Genomic DNA, 24,112 nt, shown 5'->3' with positions numbered 1-24,112 from the left:
CCATATCTTCGAGACTTTTCCCCACTTTCTCCTCTATAAATTTCAGTGTCTCTGGTTTTATGACACACTTTCTTTTGAAGGATGGAAAAAAATGATGATGATTTGTTTAAATAAAGGAAAAACCGTAGTCTTTTTTGTCTTTTCAGCCTGACTCTACATAAAATTAAGTATAACTTCTCACCTTGTCCTCCTATCATAGAGGATGCATCCTGGAAAGGGTACCATCCACACGTCCCACCACTTAGGGTCATCACTCTTGTATAGCAAGTGTGCAGTCTAGATCCCGAACCCCAGGGCCTTTCTTGGTTGTTAAGGCTTCCTTTGGGAATGACCTCATGTTTTCCCATCATGACTTGACTGATAAGAAAATCTGGTGTCTTCACTTACTGTAGCTAATGAGGTAACTTCTTATAAATATTTTCCTTTGATGACAGATAGTGAAATGGAGTAGTTAAAACGTAGACTCTGGTTCCAGGACAGCCAGGGCTACACAAAGAAACCCTGTCTCGAGGAAAAAAAAAAAGCAGACTTGGCACCATTTTAACCGGGGTCAGAGCCAAGCATAGCTTTTATTGACTGTGTGGTAGTCTGTGAATTCGTTTCTCACAACCCATCCTCCCCATCTGAAAAAAAGATAGTAATACAATTTGTTTCATGGAGTTGTACCAATTATTGATGTAGGTGGGTCCTGCCCATAAAGGATGGGTGATGCCCCTGGGCAAATGGCCCTGAATTTATAAAAGCAGGCTAAGCAAGCCAGAAAGAACAAGCCAGTAGGCAGTGTTCCTCCACAGCCCCCGGTTCAGTCCCTGCCTCTAGGCTCCTGCCTTGAGTTCCTTCCCTAACTGCCTTCAGTGATGCAGTATCACCTGAGAGTTGTGATCTGAAACAAATCCTTTCCTCTCCAAGTTGCTTCGGTCATAGTGTTTTAGCCCTGTTGGATTTTGTAAGTAGAGAAATAACATACTGTCTGAATCAAACTGCCAATTTCCCACTAACTCTGATTAAAAACACCTTATACTCCCATCTAACCATATGTTAGCCACTTGGTAAACAGTTACAGACACAAGTTGTTTTACACCAACGATGTGTTTCCAAAGGCTTCCTGGGGTTGCAATGTATTTAACACATTGAACTGTATGTTAAATTCAAGTAGTCTCTTACATGAATCCCAGGGGTCTCTTTTTTTCAACATACATTTTCATTTATGGATTGTGAATACAGTCTTTCAAATGAGAGTTATCTCATTAAGGACTGTGAAATTTAAAAAAGAAAAAAATCTGCGGGGCGTGGTGGCGCACGCCTTTAATCCCAGCACTTGGGAGGCAGAGGCAGGCGGATTTCTGAGTTCGAGGCCAGCCTGGTCTACAGAGTTCCAGGACAGCCAGGGCTATACAGAGAAACACGGTCTCAAAAATAAATAAACAAACAAACAAACAAACAAATAAATAAATAAGAAAAAATCTACTGGGCTTGGTGGCATAAACCTATAATCCCAACTATGTGAGAGTCTGAGGCAAGAGGATTATGAATTCAAGGCCAGCCTGGGTTTCAGGGTGAGTTCGAGACCAGGCTAACTAATTAAATGAAACCCTGACTGAAAAGTTATAGTGAAAAGATAGAGTAAATAAATAAAGGAAAGATAGAAACAATGTCTGCAGTTTCTGATGATGTTACTCGGTTTTGCAGTAAAGATTAGAGTCTATTCTCTGAGTGACGACTTGAAGCCAGCCAAACGGGAGACTGTCTTAACTTTCATAGTAAGTATTTTCGTTCTATAAATAATACTTTAACTTGCTTATTGAGCAATCTCCCTCCATGATCCGATCCTCACACTACACTAAATTATCTGATGTCGCTAAACCCTCAATGTGAATGAAGCATTATAGATTTAGATTTACGTCTCCATGACAGACACATAGGATGCCCGTACAAGCTAAATTAACAAGGGGAGGATGCTGATGTAAACCATCAAAACCCATCCTTGGTCTACTTCCTTTTTTAAAAGCATGCCCATCAAGAAGTAATTAAAAGGGCCAGAGAGTTGGCTCCTTGATCAAGAGCTCTTGTTGTTTTTGCAAAGGACCCAGGTTCAATCCCTACACCCACATGAAGGTGCACCAGACACACATTGGTACACAGATGTACACACTGGCAAAGCACTTATCCAATACAATAATGACAAATCTCCATCACTTGTAAATTATCCATCTTGGATATTCTTTTATGGTAACAGAAAGTACACTAAGATGTGGTCATCGGTTTCTATTCAAAGGACCCCGAAGGAGCAGAAGTTGACATCGTAGAAGAAAATGATTATACCGGAATTATCTCTTTTCCTGACTTCAAGATTCCATCTAATCCTAAGTAAGTACAAAAAAAAATGTTTGTTATTAAACAAATTTTCTCTGAAATGCACATCTGGAACTTTTGGCTGGTAAGGACCTACACAACCAAGTGGAGCCACCTAGTGTTAGCAGAACGCCAGAGATGCGAATGGGAGACTGCTTCCTGGTAGGGAAAGCCACACATTCTCAGTGTTGGAATCCAGCAGAGCCCACCACCATCCCAGATACTCAGGAGACTGGGGCTGGAGGAGCCCAGGGCTTCATCTGCAGCCTGGGAAACAGAGCTCTGTCTGAAACACACAGGCACAGACTTTCAGCAGGACACCTATTTAGCTACCATGTGTCTGTATATTTGAGTACAGCTACAATGTAACGTAGAGTTCTGGGAGCAAAACAATGTAGAGAGATGGAGAGCGGGTCCCGCTTCTAAGGGAGAACAGCATAGCATGTATTAGACACCAGCATCTGCAAACAGCTGCTACAGAACCTCAACCAGCCACTTTATGGTCTTTTCCCCTTCCTTCTAAAAAGGAAATCAGCGTGTCTGCATTCTTCTAAAGTATAGGTATTTTAAAACTGGCAAGCTTCAGTAAACTGGAAATTTTATTTTATTTTATTTTTGATTTTTAGAGACAGAGTTTCTCTGTATAGTCCTGGCTGTCCTGGAACTCACTCTGTAGACCAGGCTGGCCTCAAACTCAGAAATCTGCCTGCCTCTGCCTCCCGAGAGCTGGGATTAAAGGTGTGCGCCACCACCACTGCCCAAGCGGATAATTTTTCAGTTGTGTACTTTCTTGAAAATACAATGCACTCTACAGTGCAGAATCGAGCTTCTTGCCATTACTGTCAATATCTCAAACTTTATCTTGTCCCATGGCCGTTTTGCGTCCCTATGAGACTGTATTGACTGGCATTGTCCCACCCTGGTACCTTTACACTAGTCACCTCATTTAGAGCACGCTTCGCCCTGTCTTCCATGCTGAGCTTCACCTCATCTTCAGGATACTGTCTCTGGGTGTGGTCTACCCCCCACACCGCCCCTTCATATTCTCTTTAAGATGCTTACCTCAGTGTCTTTATTTTCTTGTTTCTTTTGAGTTTTTCTGTTTGCTTGGCTTTGAGGCAGGGTCTCACTGTAGCTCAGGGTGGCCTGGAATTCATTCTTCACTACAAACCGACCTCAAACTCCTCCTGTCTCAGCCTCAGTAGCGGCAGCGCCAGGGTTACAGACAGGCTGCCTCTCTGCCAAGCTCTTGTCTCTACAGTTTCCGGTTGACTGGAAACTCCCTGAGGGCAGCCCCTTACCTGGACTGCTTGTTTCGTCTCAGCAGTCATGGGATGTGGTACTTGATAGAGATTCTTTAATTATTGCTAAAGATAACTGCAATACACACAGTACAGCCAGGACAGCATGTTCTCACTTCACAAACGAGGCCAACGGCTTGGTCTCTTCTCAAACCTGCTCCTGTACAGACACACGAGGACTCCAACTCACATGGACTGTCAACTCTGAAGACTGTGACACTTCCATGCCATTCTTTATCATCATCATTATTTTTTTTAACTAAGTAAGCCATTTCCTTTTCAGATAAACCATCCCTTGTTTCCAATCATTATTCTATGTATGTAAGGTGTAAACTTTATGATCTGTAGAAGCATGACCTGTGCATTACATGTTTCTAGAGTCATCAATATGGATTTTCTGATATATTACAGATTGTAATATTGTGTTAGCATCCTTAAAATCAAGAATTAAGTAAATTCTGAAGTTATCATCAGCCCTTTAAATCAAACAAAATGACTGTATTAAGATAAAATACCTGGAAAAATAATACAATATGTAAAATCTAATTAATAAATAATTTTTATTATCAAAAGAAAAATACTCAACTATTTCTGTTTATTGTTTTAGAATCTCTCACAAAATATTTACATGTCTATGTATTCTAACATCTTTAAATAGGAATTAGTTAAATTGTCTATGGCAAAATTAGACATATTTAATGACATTCATGTTTTTACATATTTTGCTTCCACAGGTATGGCGTTTGGACAATTAAAGCTAACTATAAGAAGGATTTTACAACAACTGGAACTGCATACTTTGAAATTAAAGAATATGGTAATCTCGAATATTAATATGTTATTATAACTAAGAGGGATTTTGCAGTACCTTTGGTATGGCTGGAAGTACCAGAAGAGGGTGGGGGGAGTCAGATATACGTAGTCATTGTTTGAGTAGCTAGTGCTTAGTTCTAGCTTGCCCTGTCAGCCTTGAAGAAGCCAACTGATCTGCCTGGACTGTGTCCTTCATGACAGAGTTGAAGGAAATGTGGTCCCTTGAGGAGCTTGGCTTGTTAAAGTCCTTCCCAGAATTATAGTCTTGAGATAAATAATTAGATAAAGTGAGTAGAACTTGATAGCTCACTTAGACCTTGGACATACTCCTGTTTTGAGATCGGTCATATTTCTGAAGTAACTATGAGTAGCTGAATTTCCCCATCTCTTATTGGTTTACTCAGGGGCTTTGTGCTGTTATCAGACTGGGCGTCTCTGCTTGAGGCCACTCTTTCTTTCCTCAGGAGATTCCTACGAAGGGCAGATAGATGCACTGTTCACAATCAGCAGGGAGACAGTGACCAAATCAGCCCTCATGAGACTCAGCCTTGAAGATTAAGCCCTGGCCCCTTGTTCTGCCTGACCTCACTGCCTCCTGCGTTTGCCACTTTCTGTTGGCATGCACATCCCGCCTGTCTCTTATTCTCTGCCTTTGTCTCCAACCCACTCACCTCACCAGGCTTACGCCAAACACAACAGCAGTCGTCCTGGCATCGCTGCTTATCGGCTGTCTTGCTTAGTATCAGCCAAACAATCTCAGGGTGAAAGTCATCACAGCGTCCACACAGACAGCACTTACTACTGCTCTTTATACTTCCACATTCTTAGCTTGAGCTGGCCCCTGCTCCTTCTTCAGCCTCAGGTTATACAAGTCTTGTCCTGCCCCCCTTCCCACAGCTTTGGAAATATTGCATGTGGTGTTTTTCCATTTCCCTCCTGGCCCGGTCGATTCCACTCACATCTCGTGTCTCAGTCTGATGTTCATTTACTTGGAGAATCTCTCTTTGGATTTGCTTCCTGCGTAGCATCTTAGCACTCGATGTACTCTGAGATTACTTCCTTACCCTGCTGCAGTTCTACTCGTCCTACGGTTGCTGTGGTGACACACCACAGTCAAAGCAATGTGGGGAGGAAAGGGTTTATTCAGTTTACACTTCCACATCACAGTTTATCACTGGAGGAAGTCAGGACAGGAACTCAAAACAGGGAAGGAACCTGGAGGCAGGAACCTGATGCAGAGGCCATGGAGGGGTGCTGCTCATTGGCTTGCGCCTCATGTCAATTCAGTCTGCTTTCTTACAGAACCCAAGGCCATCAGCCCAGGGGTGGCACCATCCACAGTGGGCGGGGCCCTGCCCCATCAATCACTAACTGAAAAAAAAAAAAGAAACTCTACAAGCCATTTTCTCAATTACGTGTCCCTCCTCTCAGGTGACTATAGCTTGCATGGAGTTGACATAAAACTAACCAGTACTTCCTCCTGCAGTAGATGGGAGCAAATAATGGAGACTCACAGTCAGACATTAGAGAGAGAGAGAGAGAGAGAGAGAGAGAGAGAGAGACCTTGGAATACGCTGCTCTATAGGAGATGTCCCCATCCAATCCCTCCCCTCGGAGCTCAGAGAACCCTGCAGAAGAGGACGCAGAAAGAATGTCAGACCAGAGGGGATGGAGGACACCAGAAAAATAAGGCCCACTAAGTCAACATGAGCAGGGCCTGCATAGGTCTGCACAGGTCCTCCGTGTGTATTGATAGACTGTAGCCTTCAGCATAGTATGTTTCGGGACTCGGAGTGTGTGAACGAGTGGGTCTCTAATTCTTGTGCTTTCTCTTGGCCTCTTTTCCTCTGTTGGGTTGCCTTGTCCAGCTTTGATGTGATGGTTTTGGCTTTTTCTTGCTTTATCTTATTTTATTATTATCCCTTAGAAGCCTGTTCTTTTCTAATGAGGAGGAAACAAGGGAGTGGATCTGGATGGGAGGGGAGGAGTAGAGGTCGGGGAAACTATAATTGGGATATACTGTATGAAAAAAGAATCTATTTTTAATAAAAGGCAAAAAACCCCAAAAAACAAAAAACAAACAAACAAAAACTAACTAGCACAAGTACTATGGCCAGAAGTAGCTTGCAGGGAGGCGGGGGTTTTTTTGTTTTTGTTTTTGTTTTGTTTTGTTGTTGTTTTGTTTTTTGTTTTTTATTTTTGGCTAGCTTCTAGTTCACAGTCACTGAGAGAAGTCAGGACAGGAACCCACACAGAACCTGAAGCAAACGTTATGGAAGAACACATTGAGGCATTGCTTTTCAAGACAGCATTTTTCTGTGTAGTCCTGGCTGTCCTGGAACTCACCCCATAGACCAGGCTGGCTTTGAACTCAGAGATCCATTTGCCTCTGCCTCCTGAGTACTGGGGTTAAAGGTGTGTTCCACCACCACCTAGTGTGGAAGGACACTTCTTGCTGGCTTGCTTACAAGCTCATGTTTAGCTAGATTTCTCCACAGCCCAGGACTACCTGCCCAGGGAATGTTGCCGCCCACGGTAAACTCCTGTATTAATCATCGATCAAGGCAATTCCCCCATAGATGTGCTAGCACCAGAGACTATGACAGCACTTAAATACTGGCTAGATTTTATCTACTAATGATAGATGCTTAATAAACCCACATTTTCATTTCCTATTTTCAATTTAATAAACTCATTGAATAAATATTTAAGACTTACAAGAAGGATAAGACTTATAGAGCGAGAGACAGAGAGAGAGAGAGAGTGAGAGAGAGAGAGAGAGAGAGAGAGAGAGAGAGAGAAGTCCTTGTTCTGTTTTTAAGGAATTTCTATTCTACTGGAGAAAACAATCTATTATCCATTATAATTAATATAAACAAAATATAAAAGAAGTTATTTGGGTACTTCAAGCCTGGATTCACTCTTGATTTGGAGAGAGAGAAAGCTTATGAGAAAACAAAAGAAAAAAAAAAACAAAAAAGGAAAAAAGAAAAAAGAAAAAAAAAAAAGAAAGCTTATGAGAGATAATGGTTGTTGTTGTTGTTGATGATGATGATGATGATGATGGTGGTGGTAGAGATATGGTGACAATTATGATGATGGAGATATGATGACAATTATGATGATGATGATGATGATGATGATGATGATGATGATGGAGATGTGATGACGATTATGATGATGATGATGGAGATATGATGACTATGATGGTGGTGAGGATGATAGAGATATGATGATGATTATGATGGTGGTGATGATGATGTTACTTCTTGTCCAATTAGAAAGTCTCGCAGCTTGTTGTGCTTCCCAGGCCACTCTAGTTAAATGGTAACACTGTGTCCTCATTTCTGTTCCCAGTCTTGCCACGATTCTCTGTTTTAATAGAACCAGAAAGTAACTTCATTGGCTATAAAAACTTTAGGAACTTTGAAATCACTGTGAAAGCAAGGTAAGGGCATGGCTCCCTCAGTCTAGCTATGTTAGGTTCTGGGAGTTCAAGGTCAATCTGTGACTAGCTGTGTTCCATGACTTTGGGGATGGTCAGGAAGCCTTACGCCTTCTTTACTTGATACGTAGTACCCTCATGGCTTAGTGGTGGCTACATTGACCAGGCCGACCTTGAACTGGGATTAAAAGTCATATTTTTCTTACTATGGCCTTTTAAGGGTGAAATACAGTATAGGGGTGGTGGGGCAGCATATCATGTGCCTTTTCTAACTTAAAACTGTTAGATCTCTCCGGGCGGTGGTGGTACATGCCTTTAATCCCAACATTTGGGAGGCAGAGGCAGGTGGATTTCTGAGTTCGAGGCCATCCTGGTCTACAAAGTGAGTTCCAGGACAGCCAGAGCTACACAGAGAAACTTTGTCTGGAAAAACAAAAAAAACAAACAAACAAACAAAAAAAACCTGTTAGATCTCATCTGAGTCACCTATAATAACAGTGTTAGGAAAACAACTTTCTGATATTGTTCTGCAGATATTTTTATAATAAAGCGGTCTCTGATGCTGAAGTGTATGTCTTTTTTGGATTGAGAGAGGACATAAAAGAGGATGAGAAGCAGATGATGCACAAAGCCACGCAAGCTGCAAATGTAAGATGACTGCTCAGACCTCGGTTATGCAATGAGCAAGAGTTACTCGCAAACCCTCCAGTGCAATCCCACATCCTGTGGACCGTGCGACTTAAAGTTTCTGGTTGGCATCTATTGCCCTTCAGATAAATTCCCCCTCCCAAACCCTGAAGCAAGCTAGCTACAGAAATGGGGCACACCAGTGGTCTCTGGGCTTGATCCAGAGACCCTGCCTCAACAAGTAAGGTGGCAGACCAATCCAGCATGATCCTCGATGTCAGCCTTGGGCCTTCACATGCACACACCCATGCCTGTGTGTTCACACACATGTAAAAAAATACGTACATACACGCACATACAACAAACACAGCATACACACATGCATGCAAAATGAAAACAGAAAATAAAGTGCCCTTTCTTTGGCACCAGCCTCCCTTGCCAGTGAATATTGCGCCATCTCTTCCCTTCCTTAACATGGTCTCTCTTGGCTCCAGGTCTGTGCTCCTCCAGTCTGTCCTCCCTGTCTCCTCTGTGTCCAATTCCTTCTCATTTCTTATGTTCCAATGCTGGCAGCTTTTCTTTGGGAAGTAGTCCCTGACCACTGAACATGGTTAGCTGACACTCTATGTGCTCCTAGGCTGTGAGTCTCTCGCATTAAAGCATGTTTTATGCTTCCTGGTAGAGTGGCTCTCAGTTGGGGTAGAGGGCATTTACCCCAATGGGACATTCACCAATGCCCAGAATTACTTACGATTGTTCTAAAATGGGGGTGCTTCGGGCACTGAGCAGCTAGAAGGAGGGGTATCTCTAGTGCCGAGTATCCCACATAACATGAAACCTGTCCACGATTAAAGGCTGATTTAATCCTGTTACTAGAACCGAGATTAAAGCCCAGGCTCTGGCTTCTCTTACTTAATATTCTTTAAACACCGCTGATGACACGGGGTCATGTCATTTTTTATGTACATTTTGTACAATCAAGTACTTAGCTTCTGTTTTTTAAAAGATTACTAATTCAATATGCAAATTAAGAGGCTTTATAAAATTCAAGATTCTACTTTAAGCACTGAGATTTAAAGGAAATAAAGACAAGGACTGTAGCTCAATGATGAAGTGTGTGCTTAGCATGTGCGAGGTCCCTCCCTGTTCAATGCCAGCATCTGTTAATCAAGCAAAATCAGACAAAAAGGCCTGCCTTCGGGGCAAACCATTTTCAAATGAATTTAAAACAGCAGAAAATAGTATCTTTTAATAATTCAACAATATGACTAGTAATTAGTGATATAAACAAACTTCATGTCTCTTTACTTACTGCATACTACATTATCAACTTGTACCCGAAAGACCTCGCAAGGACTGAAACCTCCCCACACCTGTGACTCTGTCATTCACTTTACTTGTGGCAAGAACACATGGCTCCTATAGTTTGCCTTCAGTCTAGAGGCTAGTAAGAGCAGACTCTGATCGTTTTCCTGATATGTTCTTCTCTAACTTGACTCCTTCCATTTGTTCCTTTCAAAAAGTTGATTGACGGAGTTGCTCAGATCTCTTTTAATTCTGAAACAGCAGTTAAAGAGCTGTTCTACAACAGCCTAGAAGACTTAAACAACAAGTACCTTTATATTGCTGTAACAGTCACAGAAACTTCAGGTAAGTTTTGTGTGTGTGTGTGTGTGTGTGTGTGTGTGTGTGTGTGTGTGTGTGTGTGTGTGTTGTTTGTATATGTGTATCTGTGTGTCTGTATATGTGCATGTGTATTGTGTGTTTGTGTGTGTGTGTGTGTGTGCATGCATGTGTGTATCAGGGAACCTGTTTCAAAAATCCTGCGTGTGCTCTAAGCAAAGAGCTCAATGCTGTTAACCTGTAAAAGAAGGCGGGCTTCTAGAGGCTTGTGGAGTAGCTGAGAGCAGCGTAATAGAGACAACCACTCTTGGAGAAAAGGTGGAGGCAGGTGGGGCGAGGGGTGGAGCAGAGCAGGACTCCCCCCACAGAGAGCCAGAAAGAGGGGCGAGGAGTGAAGCCCTGTCTTCCAGTCTGAGTGCCTGGGGAAACTGGGATTCAATGCTAGAAAGGAGGTTGAGGACGCTAAAGCCTTTACATCGTCCTTGCTGTTACTTAACTGTAATCTGCAGAGTGAGATATGAGTACACCACAGCTGTCTTCAGAAACACAAGAAGAGGGCGTCAGATTCCCCTTAGAGATGGTTGTGAGCCACCATGTGGTTGCTAGGAATTGAACTCAGGGCCTCTGGAAGAGCAGTCAGTGCTCTTCACTGCTGAGCCATCTCTCCAGGCCTACTATTGCCCTCTTAAGACAAGACTTTTCTCTCGATCAAGCCAGATTCTTCCCCAGTTGTCCCCAGATCCCAATGATCTAACGTGAACACCTGCTGAGGCTCAGCCTCCGGGTCCCCTGCCTCTTCCCTTGATCCTTTGAACACACTCAACTGTACCTGAACCTGGAGCGGCTGCTGAGGGCCACAGCCCTCTTTCCACCCCCCAGCCTTGTGCTGCAGCCTGACCTCTGGAGACCGTCTTTCTCCAGGGGCTTTGGAAGCTCCCTCCCAACTCTTGTCTGCACTTTCCCTCAGTTGGCCAATGAATGGAGACAAGTCAAGGGAATGAATAAGCACAGAGACCAGACAGACATCCTAACAACCACTATCACATTTCCGGGAACACTAACTCAGAGCTTGCTGTCCTTGTAGGTGGATTTTCAGAAGAGGCAGAAATCCCCGGCATCAAATATGTCATCTCTCCCTACACACTGAATTTGGTCGCTACCCCTCTTTTTGTGAAGCCGGGGATTCCATTTTCCATCAAGGTAGGTAAGGCAGTAGGAGGCAGAGAGGAGAGAAAGCCATTTCAGATTTGATCTGATTTGAGACACGATGAGATTCTACAGGGGTCGATCTGAACTGTTCTGGCAAACAGGCACAGGTGAAGGATTCGCTCGAGCAGACGGTAGGAGGGGTCCCATTAATGCTGATGGTACAAACAGTCAATGTGAATCAAGAGACAACTGACTTGGAAACAAAGAGGAGCATCACGCACGCCTCTGATGGAGTAGCTTTGTTTGTGGTGAACGTCCCATCAAACGTGACGGCGCTGAAGTTTGAGGTGAGCTAACTCTTCTTGCTGTCTTTCCTTAAAACAGCATGAGCTGTTAGTTATGTGTTTTGGCTGCTGGACAGGTGTGGCTGATTTTATCCTCAAGTCTTGAGAATAATTCCACAATTTTGCACCCAAAAATGAAACAAGTACCTCAGACAATTTGCTAATATTGTGAGGGGGGAAAACTGTCAAAATTTGGGGGCAGGGGTGAGATTGGAAATTAACTATTTCCTTTTATACCAAAAAGGTTATATCAGAATGCAGGCGTGTCAGGGTAGCGAAACTGTCAATGAGTGGGAGAAATCACCTCTTCCGACACGTGTATTTTATCTTTTCTAGAGTCAGATGTGAAAGCCCCACCCCATTTTTCCTGATGCATAAGCTAGTCTCTTCCACAGTTCATCTTCTCTCCCAGTAAAATGTGCTTAATAAAATCCCAGAGAGCTAATAATAACGTGGGTCACTGGCTGAAGGTGACTTACACTGGGGCTTATCGAGCCCTTACGAGGATAACCGGGGTCACTGGCTGAGGCTTACACTCACTGGCATCCACAGAGCCCTTATTAAGAGCTCTGTGCTAAGGGCCTTATAAAAGATGCATTTCATCAGTGCGATGAACTGTGACCATTCTCCTTGCTGTTCTGTAGCTACAAAGGGAAGCTTCTAACCTCTCTTAACTAGATAGTGGATCTGGAATTAGTAAGTGTCCGAAGTTGCATGGGAACCAATACATATCTAACTCTGGGGCATGAGCTAGGGCCCCTCCCACTGTCCAAAAGCAGGTACCACTGCCCGCTGGGTTTATGAGCAATCCTGTGTCAGACCTTCCAGTGGAAACTGAGTCAGACTGCCACTATGCCATGCATCTGTAACCCCTATGTTCCAGTTCTGAGCAGTTATGGCTGCCTCCTGGTCATTTCTCCCACCATTGAACCATCCTCTGGAAGTCTCCAGTGCATCAAGGATCTCAGGCGCCCATATTCCTGCCTCGGAATGCCCTTCTATTCTCGCAATCGGACTCCTCCACAGTGCCCGCCCTGCCCTCAGTATTTCCCATACACTTTCTAGGGTTACGTCACACGCAAACTATACAAACACTGGAATGACTGACGAGGGTGTGTCTTCTCTTTAGCAACAGGCATTGCGAAATTTAGGAATCTGAAGAGACAAAGATTTAAAAGACATTTTACAGAAACCACGACTCACAAACCACGTGGGTTTTTGAAATTTTCCTTTCCAGGTCAGAACCGATGCCCCAGAACTTCCCGAAGAAAATCAAGTCAGCAGGGAGTACGAAGCAGTGGCCTACTCGTCTCTCAGTCAAAGTTACCTTTACATCGCTTGGACTGAAAACTACAAGCCCATGCTTGTGGGAGAATACCTGAATATTATGGTTACCCCCAAGAGCCCATATATCGACAAAATAACTCACTATAATTACTTGGTAAGTACAGCCATGAGAGACCTCACCCTGCCCCCACCAGGACACTGTCCTTTCTGATAGGGGAGCAGCACGGAGACTTCACACTTGTTTCCAAGCTTGTCCAAGCACATTGTCTCCGGTCTTCTCAAACTACTGGGGCAGGCAGAATCTCATGCTGATTTCAAGGGGGGCGGGGCTGGGGGGAGGGGGAGACAGGGCCTGAGAGGTTACAAGACCACACCTCCTCCTCGGAGATGAGAAAGAGAGGGCTGTGGTTTGAACTGGGGACTCCTGGTTTCCCATCCAGTGATTCCATCGAAGCCAGCCCATCACATGTGTCATCGAATTCTATCTCACAGCCAACAGTAACTACACCTAACTCAATTGTGTGTATCTCGTTGACCTAACAGGAGACCCTGTGGCTGGTAAGAATGGAACAGCATCCTGTTTCCAGCTAAGCGATGCATCAGCTAAGCAACTGGGAGGGTTCAAAAATGTGCCTAACGCTTGCCAAGGAGGTGGAATGAATTATTCCAGTGTCCCTGGGCAAATGGGCAGTAATCTTTCAGTGTTGTTTAGGAGACAGTGAAACACAAGAATAATAAAAATATTAACCCACTAAGGAATTAGGGAAACTGTTTACAGGCTGGTAAGATGAACACAGTCCTGCTATCTAGACATGAGTCAAAGGAGCTTTGAAGACGTTTTGGTTTCATGTTATTTCTTTTTAGCTCTAAACTCCCCATTTAGAATCTAATGCAGGACTTTAAACCCTAATCCCCAGATAAGGATTATCTACTAGGAGTCACTTACTCATCTGTTGGATTTTTTTTTTAAGTTAACAATTCAGTGGAGTAAGCTTGAGATTTCAAAAAGGTTTAGTTTGAAATATAGCTCTCTAATTTTCTATTATGTGGTTTTGAACTAAAATCAGCATGACATTTATAGATAGCTCCTAAGCCTCAATGTCCTTTCTTTTTGGGGGTGGGAGTGGGGGTGGGGAGGGTGAGAGTTCGAGACAGGGTTTCTCCGTGTAGACCTGGCTGTCCTGGAACTCACTCTGTAGACCAGGCTGGCCTCGAATTTGGAAATCCACTGCCTCTGCCTCCCAAGTGCTGAGATTAAAGGCGTGGGCCACCACCGCCCTGCCCTTCTTTCTTTGTATGTGTGTGTGTTATGTATGCTGGTGCGTGAGTTCACGTGTACATGAAAGCATGTATGTAGGTACATATGTATGTGCCTATACATGTGGAAGCCTGAATCCGACATCAACATCTTCTTCGACCACTCTCCTCTGTTTATTGAGGCAGTGTCTCTCCCCAAATCCAGAATTTATTGATTGGCTAATCTTGCTACCCCTCTTGCCCCTGGGGAACCTATTCCTGCCTCCAGAATGCTAGGATTACTGGCAGCTGCTACACCTGCTATGTGTGGATTCTGGACTTAAACTCTGTTGTGCCAAGAGCTTTATCTACCAAAGCATCAGTTTCTTTGGTGGGGATAAATATTCCCGTCTCCATGCTGTGTTGTTAGAATTAAAGAGTCTTAGTAAATGTGAAACACCCAGCACACAGTAGAAACATATAGGCTAATTTCCCCTTTTTCAACGTAATTTTTGCTCCAGCTCCAAATGGCACCCCTAGTGAACAGGTTCCATCTCTGTTTTGTTGATTGTTGTTGCTGCTGTTTAATTCCAGATTTTATCCAAAGGCAAAATTGTACAGTATGGCACAAGAAAGAAACTTTTCTCTTCAACTTATCAAAATATAAACATTCCAGTGACACAGAACATGGTTCCTTCAGCACGACTCCTGGTCTATTACATAGTCACGGGGGAGCAGACAGCAGAATTAGTGGCTGACGCAGTCTGGATAAATATTGAGGAGAAGTGTGGCAACCAGCTCCAGGTGAGACATGTCTATAGCACAGTGCAATCCTCTCATGGCTGGAGGAGGTGGGACAAAGCAGCAGCCTTGGACTGGTTTTGTCACACACAAGTGATCTTTCCCTTTTCAAATGACCTCTTAGGTCCGTCTGTCTCCAGATGAATATATGTATTCTCCAGGCCAAACTGTGTCCCTTGACATGGTGACTGAAGCAGACTCGTGGGTAGCACTATCCGCAGTGGACAGAGCTGTGTATAACGTCCAGGGAAAAGCCAAAAGGGCCATGCAAAGAGTTAAGTGCATTTCCATGGTGACCATGGGGTGGGGTAGCTTCACAAAGTATGGCTGCTGGGGCAGATTGTGGGGGAGGAAGTAAGGGGGCTGCCTTAGTCAAGGTCGTACTGCTGTGAACAGACACCATGACCAAGGCAACTCTTATAAGGACAACATTTAATTGGGGCTGGCTTACAGGTTCAGAGGTTCAGTCCAATATCATCAAAGTGGGAGCATGGCAGCATCCAGGCAGGCATGGTGCAGGAGGAGCTGAGAATTCTACATCTTCATCTGAAGGCTGCTAGCAGAATACTGGCTTCCAGGCAGCTTGGACTAGGGTCTTATAGCTCACTCGAACAGTGACACACCTACTCCAACAGAGCCACACCCAATAGTGCCACTCCCTGGGCTGAGCATCTACAAGCCATCACAGCGGCCCTGACCTCCTTTTCTACAGTACATTCAACAAAGAGTTTCTTCTGTCCCTAAAGCCCAGGTCATCCATCATTTTTGGCTCTTCCAAGTGTAGACACCAACATCATAAGCAGATGGAACAATGAGAGCTGCAGTCCTCAGCTGAGGGAGATGGAGGAGCGGGCTCAGGGGTGACGGTAGTTACAAAAGTAGCATAAGGATCCAGGAGAGGGAACTAGGAAATCACTGCATTTGTTTGAATTCTCACTTGAGTCTGAATTTAGAAAAAAGAATTTGGAAACGGCCAGGGTCCATATGTTCCCATCTATTTCCATGACAGTCAGCTATTAGTTCTAGGCTTGAGTCCCTTAGGAGAGGCAGAAAGAACCAAGAAACTATGAAGTTATAAACATTTAGAGAAAAAGGGATTTTTTTCTGAGTCAAAATTAAAGCCAAATGAACTACTTACAGTACTTTCCCATGTAGAATCTACACTTTTTCCATAAAACAAAAATTAATGTTGTTTGTTAGTTCATTCCTTCATCGTTTATCACATTAATTTATACATACATACATATAATTTATACACATTACACATACATATTAATTATACATATAATTAACATATGTTATATAGTATATACATGGATTATACTATATATGACATATATAATTATAGATTCTACATAGTATATGCTCTGGGACAATTCCTAAGATTATACTCATCAATGCTATTTGCTTAAGGTTTAATTCTTGACTGATTTTAAATAGGAAGGTTTTAAAATATATACAATGGAAGGAACAAAGTTGGGAAGTGTGGTCTTTGGGCCTTAGCTGTATGAATGCCCGTGGGTTTCACAGATTTGGTGACATGGTGTGATGACTCATTCCTTTTGTCCTTTGGACGAGTAAGCTTAGTGTCTCACTCCTCCGGACAGGTCTTTCAAACTTTGGATGATAAGAGTGACCTGGGCTGTGGGGCAGGTGGTGGCCATGACAATGCAGATGTATTCCACCTAGCTGGGCTCACTTTCCTCACCAACGCAAACGCAGATGACTCCCATTACCACGGTAAGACACTCCACATTTTCTTTACTGACACGTACCCCCCAAACATCATTCCTATCCCACTTCCTAAGACTGGCAATGGCTCTGTAAGTGTCCTTAAGGTGCACATGCACACACACACACACACACACACACACACACACACACACAAATAAATAAATATGTAACAAAATTACAAAAGAAAAAGATAACTCAATAAAAAATGTTGCTCCCTTTAAATTCATACGTAGTAATCAGTTCGTTGTAGTCTGTGGATCCAAAAAGCTACCATACTCAAAACCAAGATCATAAAACCAACCAGGCATCACATTCAAAGGTGTGACACATAGAGCCTAATCTGTTTCTTTTTATTTACCCCTCTCTCCTACCTGTATACATCCCAACTGCAACTTCCTCTCCCTCCACTTCTCCCAGATTCCCACTACCTCCCCCTCCCCCAGATCCACTCCTCTTCCATTTTCCTTCAGAAAAGAGCAGGCCTCCTGGTCCTAACGACTGACCACCACATAACAAAATGTAGCAAGTCTAGCCACAAGCCCTCATATCAATGTTGGATGAGGTGACCTAGTAGGAGAAAAAGGATCCCCAGGCAGCGAAAGAGTCAGAGACAGTCCCTCACTCGCTGTCAGGAGTCCCACAAAACCCCAAGCTACACAGCCACCACAGCACGTGTGTAGAGGAGCTAGCGCAGACCCATGCAGCAAAGCCTACTCCAAAGCAAACACACACACACACACACACACACACACACACACACACACACACTGGGGCTGTTTCAAACACTCACTTTCATGAAACTTACTTTTTCAGATTTTTATATCCTTTGCCCCATGTTCTAAGTCTCTGACTTTTTCTAAACAGACGACTCTTGTAAAGAAATTCTCAGGCCAAAGAGAGACCTGCATCACCTAAAGCAGAAAATAAAAGAACAAGGTACGCGTTAAGTTTCTTGTGACCATAAAACATTCCGATCACATCGAAAGCTGTAGAAATGAGACACTGGAGTGCCGCCCCCAATTCCAGAAGAATAGGTGAAAACAGATGTGTGGAGGTCTAGCTCACCCCTTTCAGGAAATTTAGTCCAAACAAAGCCAGTATTTCACTGGCCGTAATCTTGACTCGGGGACTCTCCATCTTTTCTGTTTGTATCATTATGGCTGGAGATACAGCTCAGCGTGGAGCTCATCCCGCATAAACAGGCCCTGCTTTCAGTTCCCTTCTTGGAGTGAGGAGGAAGCATTTCTATCTGTAAAAACTAAAAAGTAATGACTATTACTCGCAAGTGTTTCCTTTCTACAGACCTAATAATTAAAATCATATTCTTTGACTTTAGTCTGGCAAAGTCCACGATTAACAAGAAACCTATTTCTCTTACATATGTTAACAGTTAATCTAAGCGCTTAGATCGGCTTTCTCAAGGTGTGGGTCAAGACCCCTTTGTGGGTCAAATAAGCTTTTCACACTGTCCAACACCATTGGAAAACACAGATATGTATGTTATGATTCATAACAATAGCAAAATTAGAGTTTTGGAGTAGCAACAAAAATAACAATGGCTGGAGGTCACCACAGCAAACTGTATTAAAGGGTAGCAGCGTTAGGAAAGTTGAGAGTTAGATTATTCTTTACAAAATACAGCTAATGAAAATTATTTAAATGGTAATATGATAATTAATTATCTTTTGTAATGATTTTAATTTTACTTACTATTTATTTACATGCTAACATGTACAGAATACAAACTGAGAAGGGCCACCTGGAGCAGCTCACCGATTTTAATGCTGTCACTAGGAGAGCATTTAGAAAACAGGATGATACCCTTTCTGAAAGTCTATAAACCATGTCAGAAAAAAATGTTAGAAAAAGCAGGCTATCCAGTTACTGTACAATAGCAAAAGCCATCTTTAAAAATGCCAAATTCTCCTGAATATTGCATTTGTTTTACTCGAAAGGGGTTGAAGCCTTTTGAAAGTTAGTATTTAGCTTAGTTACTGGGGGCCCTTGGAGCATTCAGTATGAGTTGGACCAGACTACCTGCTGAGGACAAATTGTCCCTGCTTTGGGAGAAGTTTCAGGGAGAGGCTGGTCAGTCTTCCAGCTGGGGCTGCGGAGTGAGGGCGTCCTCTGATGACAGGGACCAAATATCCCTTGAGAGTGCTAAATCTGTGATGGCTCAGCTGCACATGGTAAGGTTTGCATGCTGCCACCATTTCAGCTGCTAAGTACAAACACCCCGTGCCAAGGAAATGCTGCTATGACGGAGCCCGAGTGAACTTCTACGAAACCTGTGAGGAGCGAGTGGCCCGGGTTACCTTAGGCCCTCTCTGCATCAGGGCCTTCATCGAGTGCTGTACTACTGCGACCAAGATCCGAAAAGAAAGCCCCCATAAGCCTGTCCAGCTGGGAAGGATCCGTGAGTATGAGTTTTCCTACCAGAATCCTATCTGATATGGGAGAGTCTATGTAAATTAGTGCTGCTAAGAAAGTAGCTTTGATGCTTCAGTTAAAATCTAGAAGTGGAAAGAGACCTCGTCTGTATCCAAGTACTTCCATTATTCTTGGGGGCATTGGAATGGTACAGTGCCCAGTCAAGGTGGAATCCAGATCCAGTGTAACTTGAAAACCAACTCACCCCCAAAGCTTGAGTGAGGGTTTATCTGTGAGCCACAAGCAGGAACCTTTGCTTAGATAACTGCATTATATGCTTGAACTCTAAAATTCTATGTGACATTATACCCGTGACATCATGCCCATTGAAAATGAAATGTGTGCTTACACTGACCAAATTCAGCAAAAGACTCCTAAAACGAACAAGACGTTAAGTTTACTTGTGACTGGGAGGCTTATTTCAGTTTCAGCCAACAATGTGACTTTTTGAATCACTTATGCATCATTTTTAGGAAAAGAAGCAAAAGTGAAACGCCATCTCCCCTTTTCTACTCTGTTTTGCTTAGCGGTATATCTTAAATGTTGTCTATCTCAATGGGTACGTTCTACAGACATAAATGATACTGCAATTTAAAAAAACAGGCTATTAGAGATCATTTTGCCATAACTAGGTACACTAAGTTGCCTCCCAGTCTCTGCTTCTCCAAGTGTAATTCTGATGAATAATCTAGCACATATCTTTTTCACTGCCCAGTTTTTCAACTGGCATCTTCCAGTTGGCTTTAGCTACATGGTACCCACCATCGACGGCCCTTCCCCCCTGCTGAGTCTACTCCCCATTCTAGACAGCATGGCCTCCCCACAGTCTCATCTGTGCAGCCATCAGCCTTCAGGGCTGTGTGTGGCTCCCTGCCTGCCCCGGCTTGTGAATGATCCTGGTCCGGAGTTGGGACAGGTCAGAGCTGGCTTGCTTAGCTCAGGGATCTAGGCCCATGCTGCTAATGTCTGGGAGTCACTGTTTCCCATAGTGTAATCTGGTTTTTAGGTTTCTGAGACTCAGTGGTAAATCCACAGTCCCATCTCAGATGGAGCAGAGATTCCATCCACCTTATTAGTGGAAATAGAAATTAACAAGCCAGAAATCACAGGAAACGTCCATGTTTTCTGATATAAACCTAATTGTCAAAATCACAAAATTATAAATAATTTTATAGACTCACTGATGTTTTGTAAAATCTCACCTATCCCTTTGATGTTTCATCAGTACAGGCACATGCTATGGTCTAAAAGCTCAGTCCTAAAACCATTAAGCAATGCCTTACTGACCCCGTTTGGAGACATGTAGGTCATAGACGAATGGTTTTACTTAAAAATTCACCTGAAAGCAGAACTAATATTGGTTTCTATAACTAAATATATTTCCGCAGACATTAAGACCCTGTTACCAGTGATGAAGGCAGATATCCGAAGCTACTTTCCAGAGAGCTGGCTATGGGAAGTTCATCGTGTTCCCAAAAGGTACCTTTGATGTTTGTCTTAGTCAGGGTTTCTATTCCTGCACAAACATCATGACCAAGAAGCAAGTTGGGGAGGAAAGGGTTTATTCGGCTTACATTTCCACATTGCTATTGATCACCAAAGGATGCAGGACTGGAACTCAAGCAGGTCAGGGAGCAGGAGCTGATGCAGAAGCCATGGAGGGATGTTCTTTGCTGGCTTGCTTCCCCTGGCTTGCTCAGCCTGCTCTCTTATAGAACCCTAGACTACCAGCCCAGAGATGGCACCACCCATAAGGGGCCCTCCCAGCTTGATCACTAATTGAGAAAATACCTTACAGCTGGATCTCATGTAGGCATTTCCTCAACTAAAGCTCCTTTCTCTGTGATAACTCCAGCTGTGTCAAGTTGACACAAAATTAGCCAGTACAATGTTCCTCTGGAAAAGTGTGGAAAGTTACCAAAAATGTGAATTATTGCCAAAAATCTGGACATTACTATTTCCCCTATAGTTAAGATAACGCCACTATCGGGTTAAATTTTGTTTTGTGTTTTAATTTTGCTTAGTGTACTTTTGTTGGAGAGTTGAGAACAGGGCGACATTGATTATTAGTAAAGAAGGATACCACTCTATAAAGGTATCTGTATATAAAACAATCAGGTAAAACAAAAAATGGAGTTGTATTTTGGTATCTTGGTTAGAGTTTTAATTTTAATGGGAAGCCTCTCTGTAGCAGGTACTGGAAGCAATGCTGAAAACACGGAGCCCCACCTCATTGTTCTCAGGCCAGCCCCGCACTAGAGACGAGCCACGGTACTCTCCCCGTGCCTCTCCTTGCCCTTCCCATTGGAAAACCTTTTTCCACATCATTGTCCACTCCGCACTTCTCGTAAAATATCCCAGTGCTATCCTGCATCAGCACACGACTGGGTTGATTACCCATGTTACAGGAATCACATGGCATTACAGTGGCCCATCTCCTTACCTGTTTCCTCATTAAAAGAAGTCAGAACCTCCAAAGCAAAGCCTGACTTCAGATCCCTGTTTTAGATCCAGGGTCTGGCCTAGAGTCCTGCTTGTAGACACAGGTTCGAATGTGTTGAAGGCACTCTTTCAATGCCATCTTGATCCAATGGTTACACTGACATGCAACTCATTTTTATAGCTTTCTTCCACTAGACAGGAAACTAGTGGACAGCAGGGACCACAGCTTACAGACACTGTATACTTGGTACATTATTGATATCATGCCTGAAAAAGAATCAGTAGGCCATGGCTACAACAAATACACAGGCTTAGTCATAGGCAGCAGGTTTTAGCTATACTGACTTGCTACAAGCAGTATTACAGTTCATTACTGTACTCCTGTATTCTGGCACATAACAATAGGGAATATATCTTTCTTTGTATTATATGCTCTGACAGGGCAACAGTTCAAAGATATCCTTCTCACCTCCAATGCTCATGTCACAGGTGCAATGTCTGCAAACCTGAAATGGTGGGCAGATGTTGAATATATTTGTCTGGATGAGTTTTTCCTTACTAGCAACTCTAATGTTTCACTGTAGTTGAATATTGTGTTTGTTTCTCTTCCTGTTTCTGTGATAAAATGCCTAGCAAAAGCAACTTAAGGGAGGATGGGTTTGTTGTGGCTCACAGTTCAGTGGCTCACAGTTCTAAGATTCAAGCCTTTGCTGCTGGGAAGTCTTGGTTGCAAGAACCTGGGACATCAACAATTAGGAAGCAAATATAACAAATGCTCCTGTTCATCTAGCTTCTCCTCTTTATGCAAGAATCCAAGCCTAGGGAATGGCACTGCCCACATTTAAGGGGGATCTTTTCTACTCAGCTGATCTAATCAGGAAAATAGTTCCCAGGCGTATCCAGAGGCTAACCTAATCAAGAAAATCCTCCATGGGTACAACCAGAGGTTTGTCTTGTGGGTAGTCCAGATCTTATCAAGTTGGTGATATTAACCATCACAAATATCAATGTCTGAACTTCCAGAAACCAGCTGCAGGTCGTGCTGCCTGACTCACTAACGACCTGGGAAATTCAAGGCATTGGCATTTCAGACAATGGTAAGAAACCATAAGCCACATGCTTACTTGAACAGGATTTGATTCAGCAAGATGTAGTTCTTTGCTACTGTACACTTAATTCATCCATGATATGAGGCAACGTTTTTAATTTTCTTTTTCAAAAGGCTCCAATGTACCTACACCTTTGAAGCGACTGAGTTTCTTCTGCTCCTCTACTGGCTGCCAACTATAAAACTGAGATCAAATCTGTGCTTTCTTTCTCTTCTGACAGTGAGTGGGAGTTTGAGGCGAGTTAGAAACAACTCAATGTTTTCTCCCTTGGCTGATATTCCTGAGAAGTGACTAATGCGATACTTTATAAATAACTGCTAGGTTACTTTCATTTGTTTTTGTTTGTTTGTTTGTTTTGTTTTGTTTTTGTTGTTCGAGGCAGGGTTTCTCTGTGCAGTCCTGGCTGTCCTGGAACTCACTCTGTAGACCAGGCTGGCCTCGAACTCAGAAATTCGCCTGCCTCTGCCTCCCAAGTGCTGGGAATACAGGCTTGCGCCACCATTACCCGGCTACTTAAATTTGTTTAGTTTAATTTTATTTTTTACAAAATCTTGGTCTCCACAATCAAAATTTTATACTCATTAAATGAAGCCAACAATAAATATCTTTAAGGATTTGGTATTCTAGTTAATAAGCATTCTCATGTTTTAAATAGAATTAAATATTTGGCAAGCAAATGAAACATTATTTTTTTAAGAAAGCAAATGTGACAAATTAGTACCAACAAAATGTGACAAGAATTCCCTAGCATGATCCTACCTTGCTTTCCCTTTGGGCTAAAGGTATATGTGTTGCTGATACACTCAAGACAAAGGTGTTCAAAGAAATCTTCCTGGAGATGAACATACCGTATTCTGTTGTACGAGGAGAACAGATCCAATTGAGAGGAACTGTTTACAACTATATGACCTCAGGGACAAAGGTGAGTAGTGCTTTGTGGTATATTAGAATAAAGAGAGAAATGTGGTTAGAATAAACACACACACACACACACACACACACACACTTCAACTCCAATAAGCATGTGCACTGAGTGTTGTCCTGGCAGTACACTTGGATACATGAAGAGGGACAGATAGGAGGAAGGGACAGGCTAAGGGGTCATGTGAGGCCAGTCAGAAGGACAACGTGCAGTAGGTAAGGATGTTCCTCTGAATGGTCAGAGAAAGGAGAACCCCAGTGTGGTTCGATTCAGTCCCTTGGTCATCAGACTCCCACTCCCCCCTCTCAGCCACAGCCTCCTTCCCATTTCCCTAACTCACCATTGTTAATATCCCCACGGCAAGACTGAACGCCAAAGAAACCCCCAACCCACTGACTGACTCAGCCCTTCCCATGATCCTCCAGCCTGCTGACACCTTTTCTCACCTTTCTATACAAACTAGCACTCACGAGTCATCATTTAGCCACACTCTCTGA

General features: G+C 43.2%; 1 protein-coding gene across 1 annotated transcript in view; it reads left to right on the top strand.

Moving 5' to 3' along the window:
* Positions 1-24,112, top strand: part of LOC110317539 (complement C5) — an 80,543-nt gene that overhangs the window by 14,299 nt on the left and 42,132 nt on the right. The window contains exons 4-20 of the mRNA XM_029536963.1: positions 1,690-1,760; positions 2,276-2,367; positions 4,388-4,470; positions 7,824-7,914; positions 8,445-8,559; positions 10,062-10,188; positions 11,246-11,361; positions 11,472-11,657; positions 12,892-13,095; positions 14,772-14,981; positions 15,103-15,252; positions 16,586-16,718; positions 17,577-17,648; positions 18,931-19,128; positions 20,531-20,621; positions 22,608-22,681; positions 23,476-23,615. Of these exons, the coding sequence (XP_029392823.1) occupies positions 1,690-1,760; positions 2,276-2,367; positions 4,388-4,470; positions 7,824-7,914; positions 8,445-8,559; positions 10,062-10,188; positions 11,246-11,361; positions 11,472-11,657; positions 12,892-13,095; positions 14,772-14,981; positions 15,103-15,252; positions 16,586-16,718; positions 17,577-17,648; positions 18,931-19,128; positions 20,531-20,621; positions 22,608-22,681; positions 23,476-23,615 (2,153 nt within the window). The remainder of the gene's footprint in view (positions 1-1,689; positions 1,761-2,275; positions 2,368-4,387; positions 4,471-7,823; positions 7,915-8,444; positions 8,560-10,061; positions 10,189-11,245; positions 11,362-11,471; positions 11,658-12,891; positions 13,096-14,771; positions 14,982-15,102; positions 15,253-16,585; positions 16,719-17,576; positions 17,649-18,930; positions 19,129-20,530; positions 20,622-22,607; positions 22,682-23,475; positions 23,616-24,112) is intronic.

Source organism: Mus pahari, chromosome 3, assembly GCF_900095145.1.
Source record: "Mus pahari chromosome 3, PAHARI_EIJ_v1.1, whole genome shotgun sequence".
Lineage (NCBI taxonomy): Eukaryota > Metazoa > Chordata > Mammalia > Rodentia > Muridae > Mus > Mus pahari.
The sequence above is the reverse complement of the archived record's forward strand: the minus strand, read 5'-3'. Positions and strand labels throughout refer to the sequence as shown.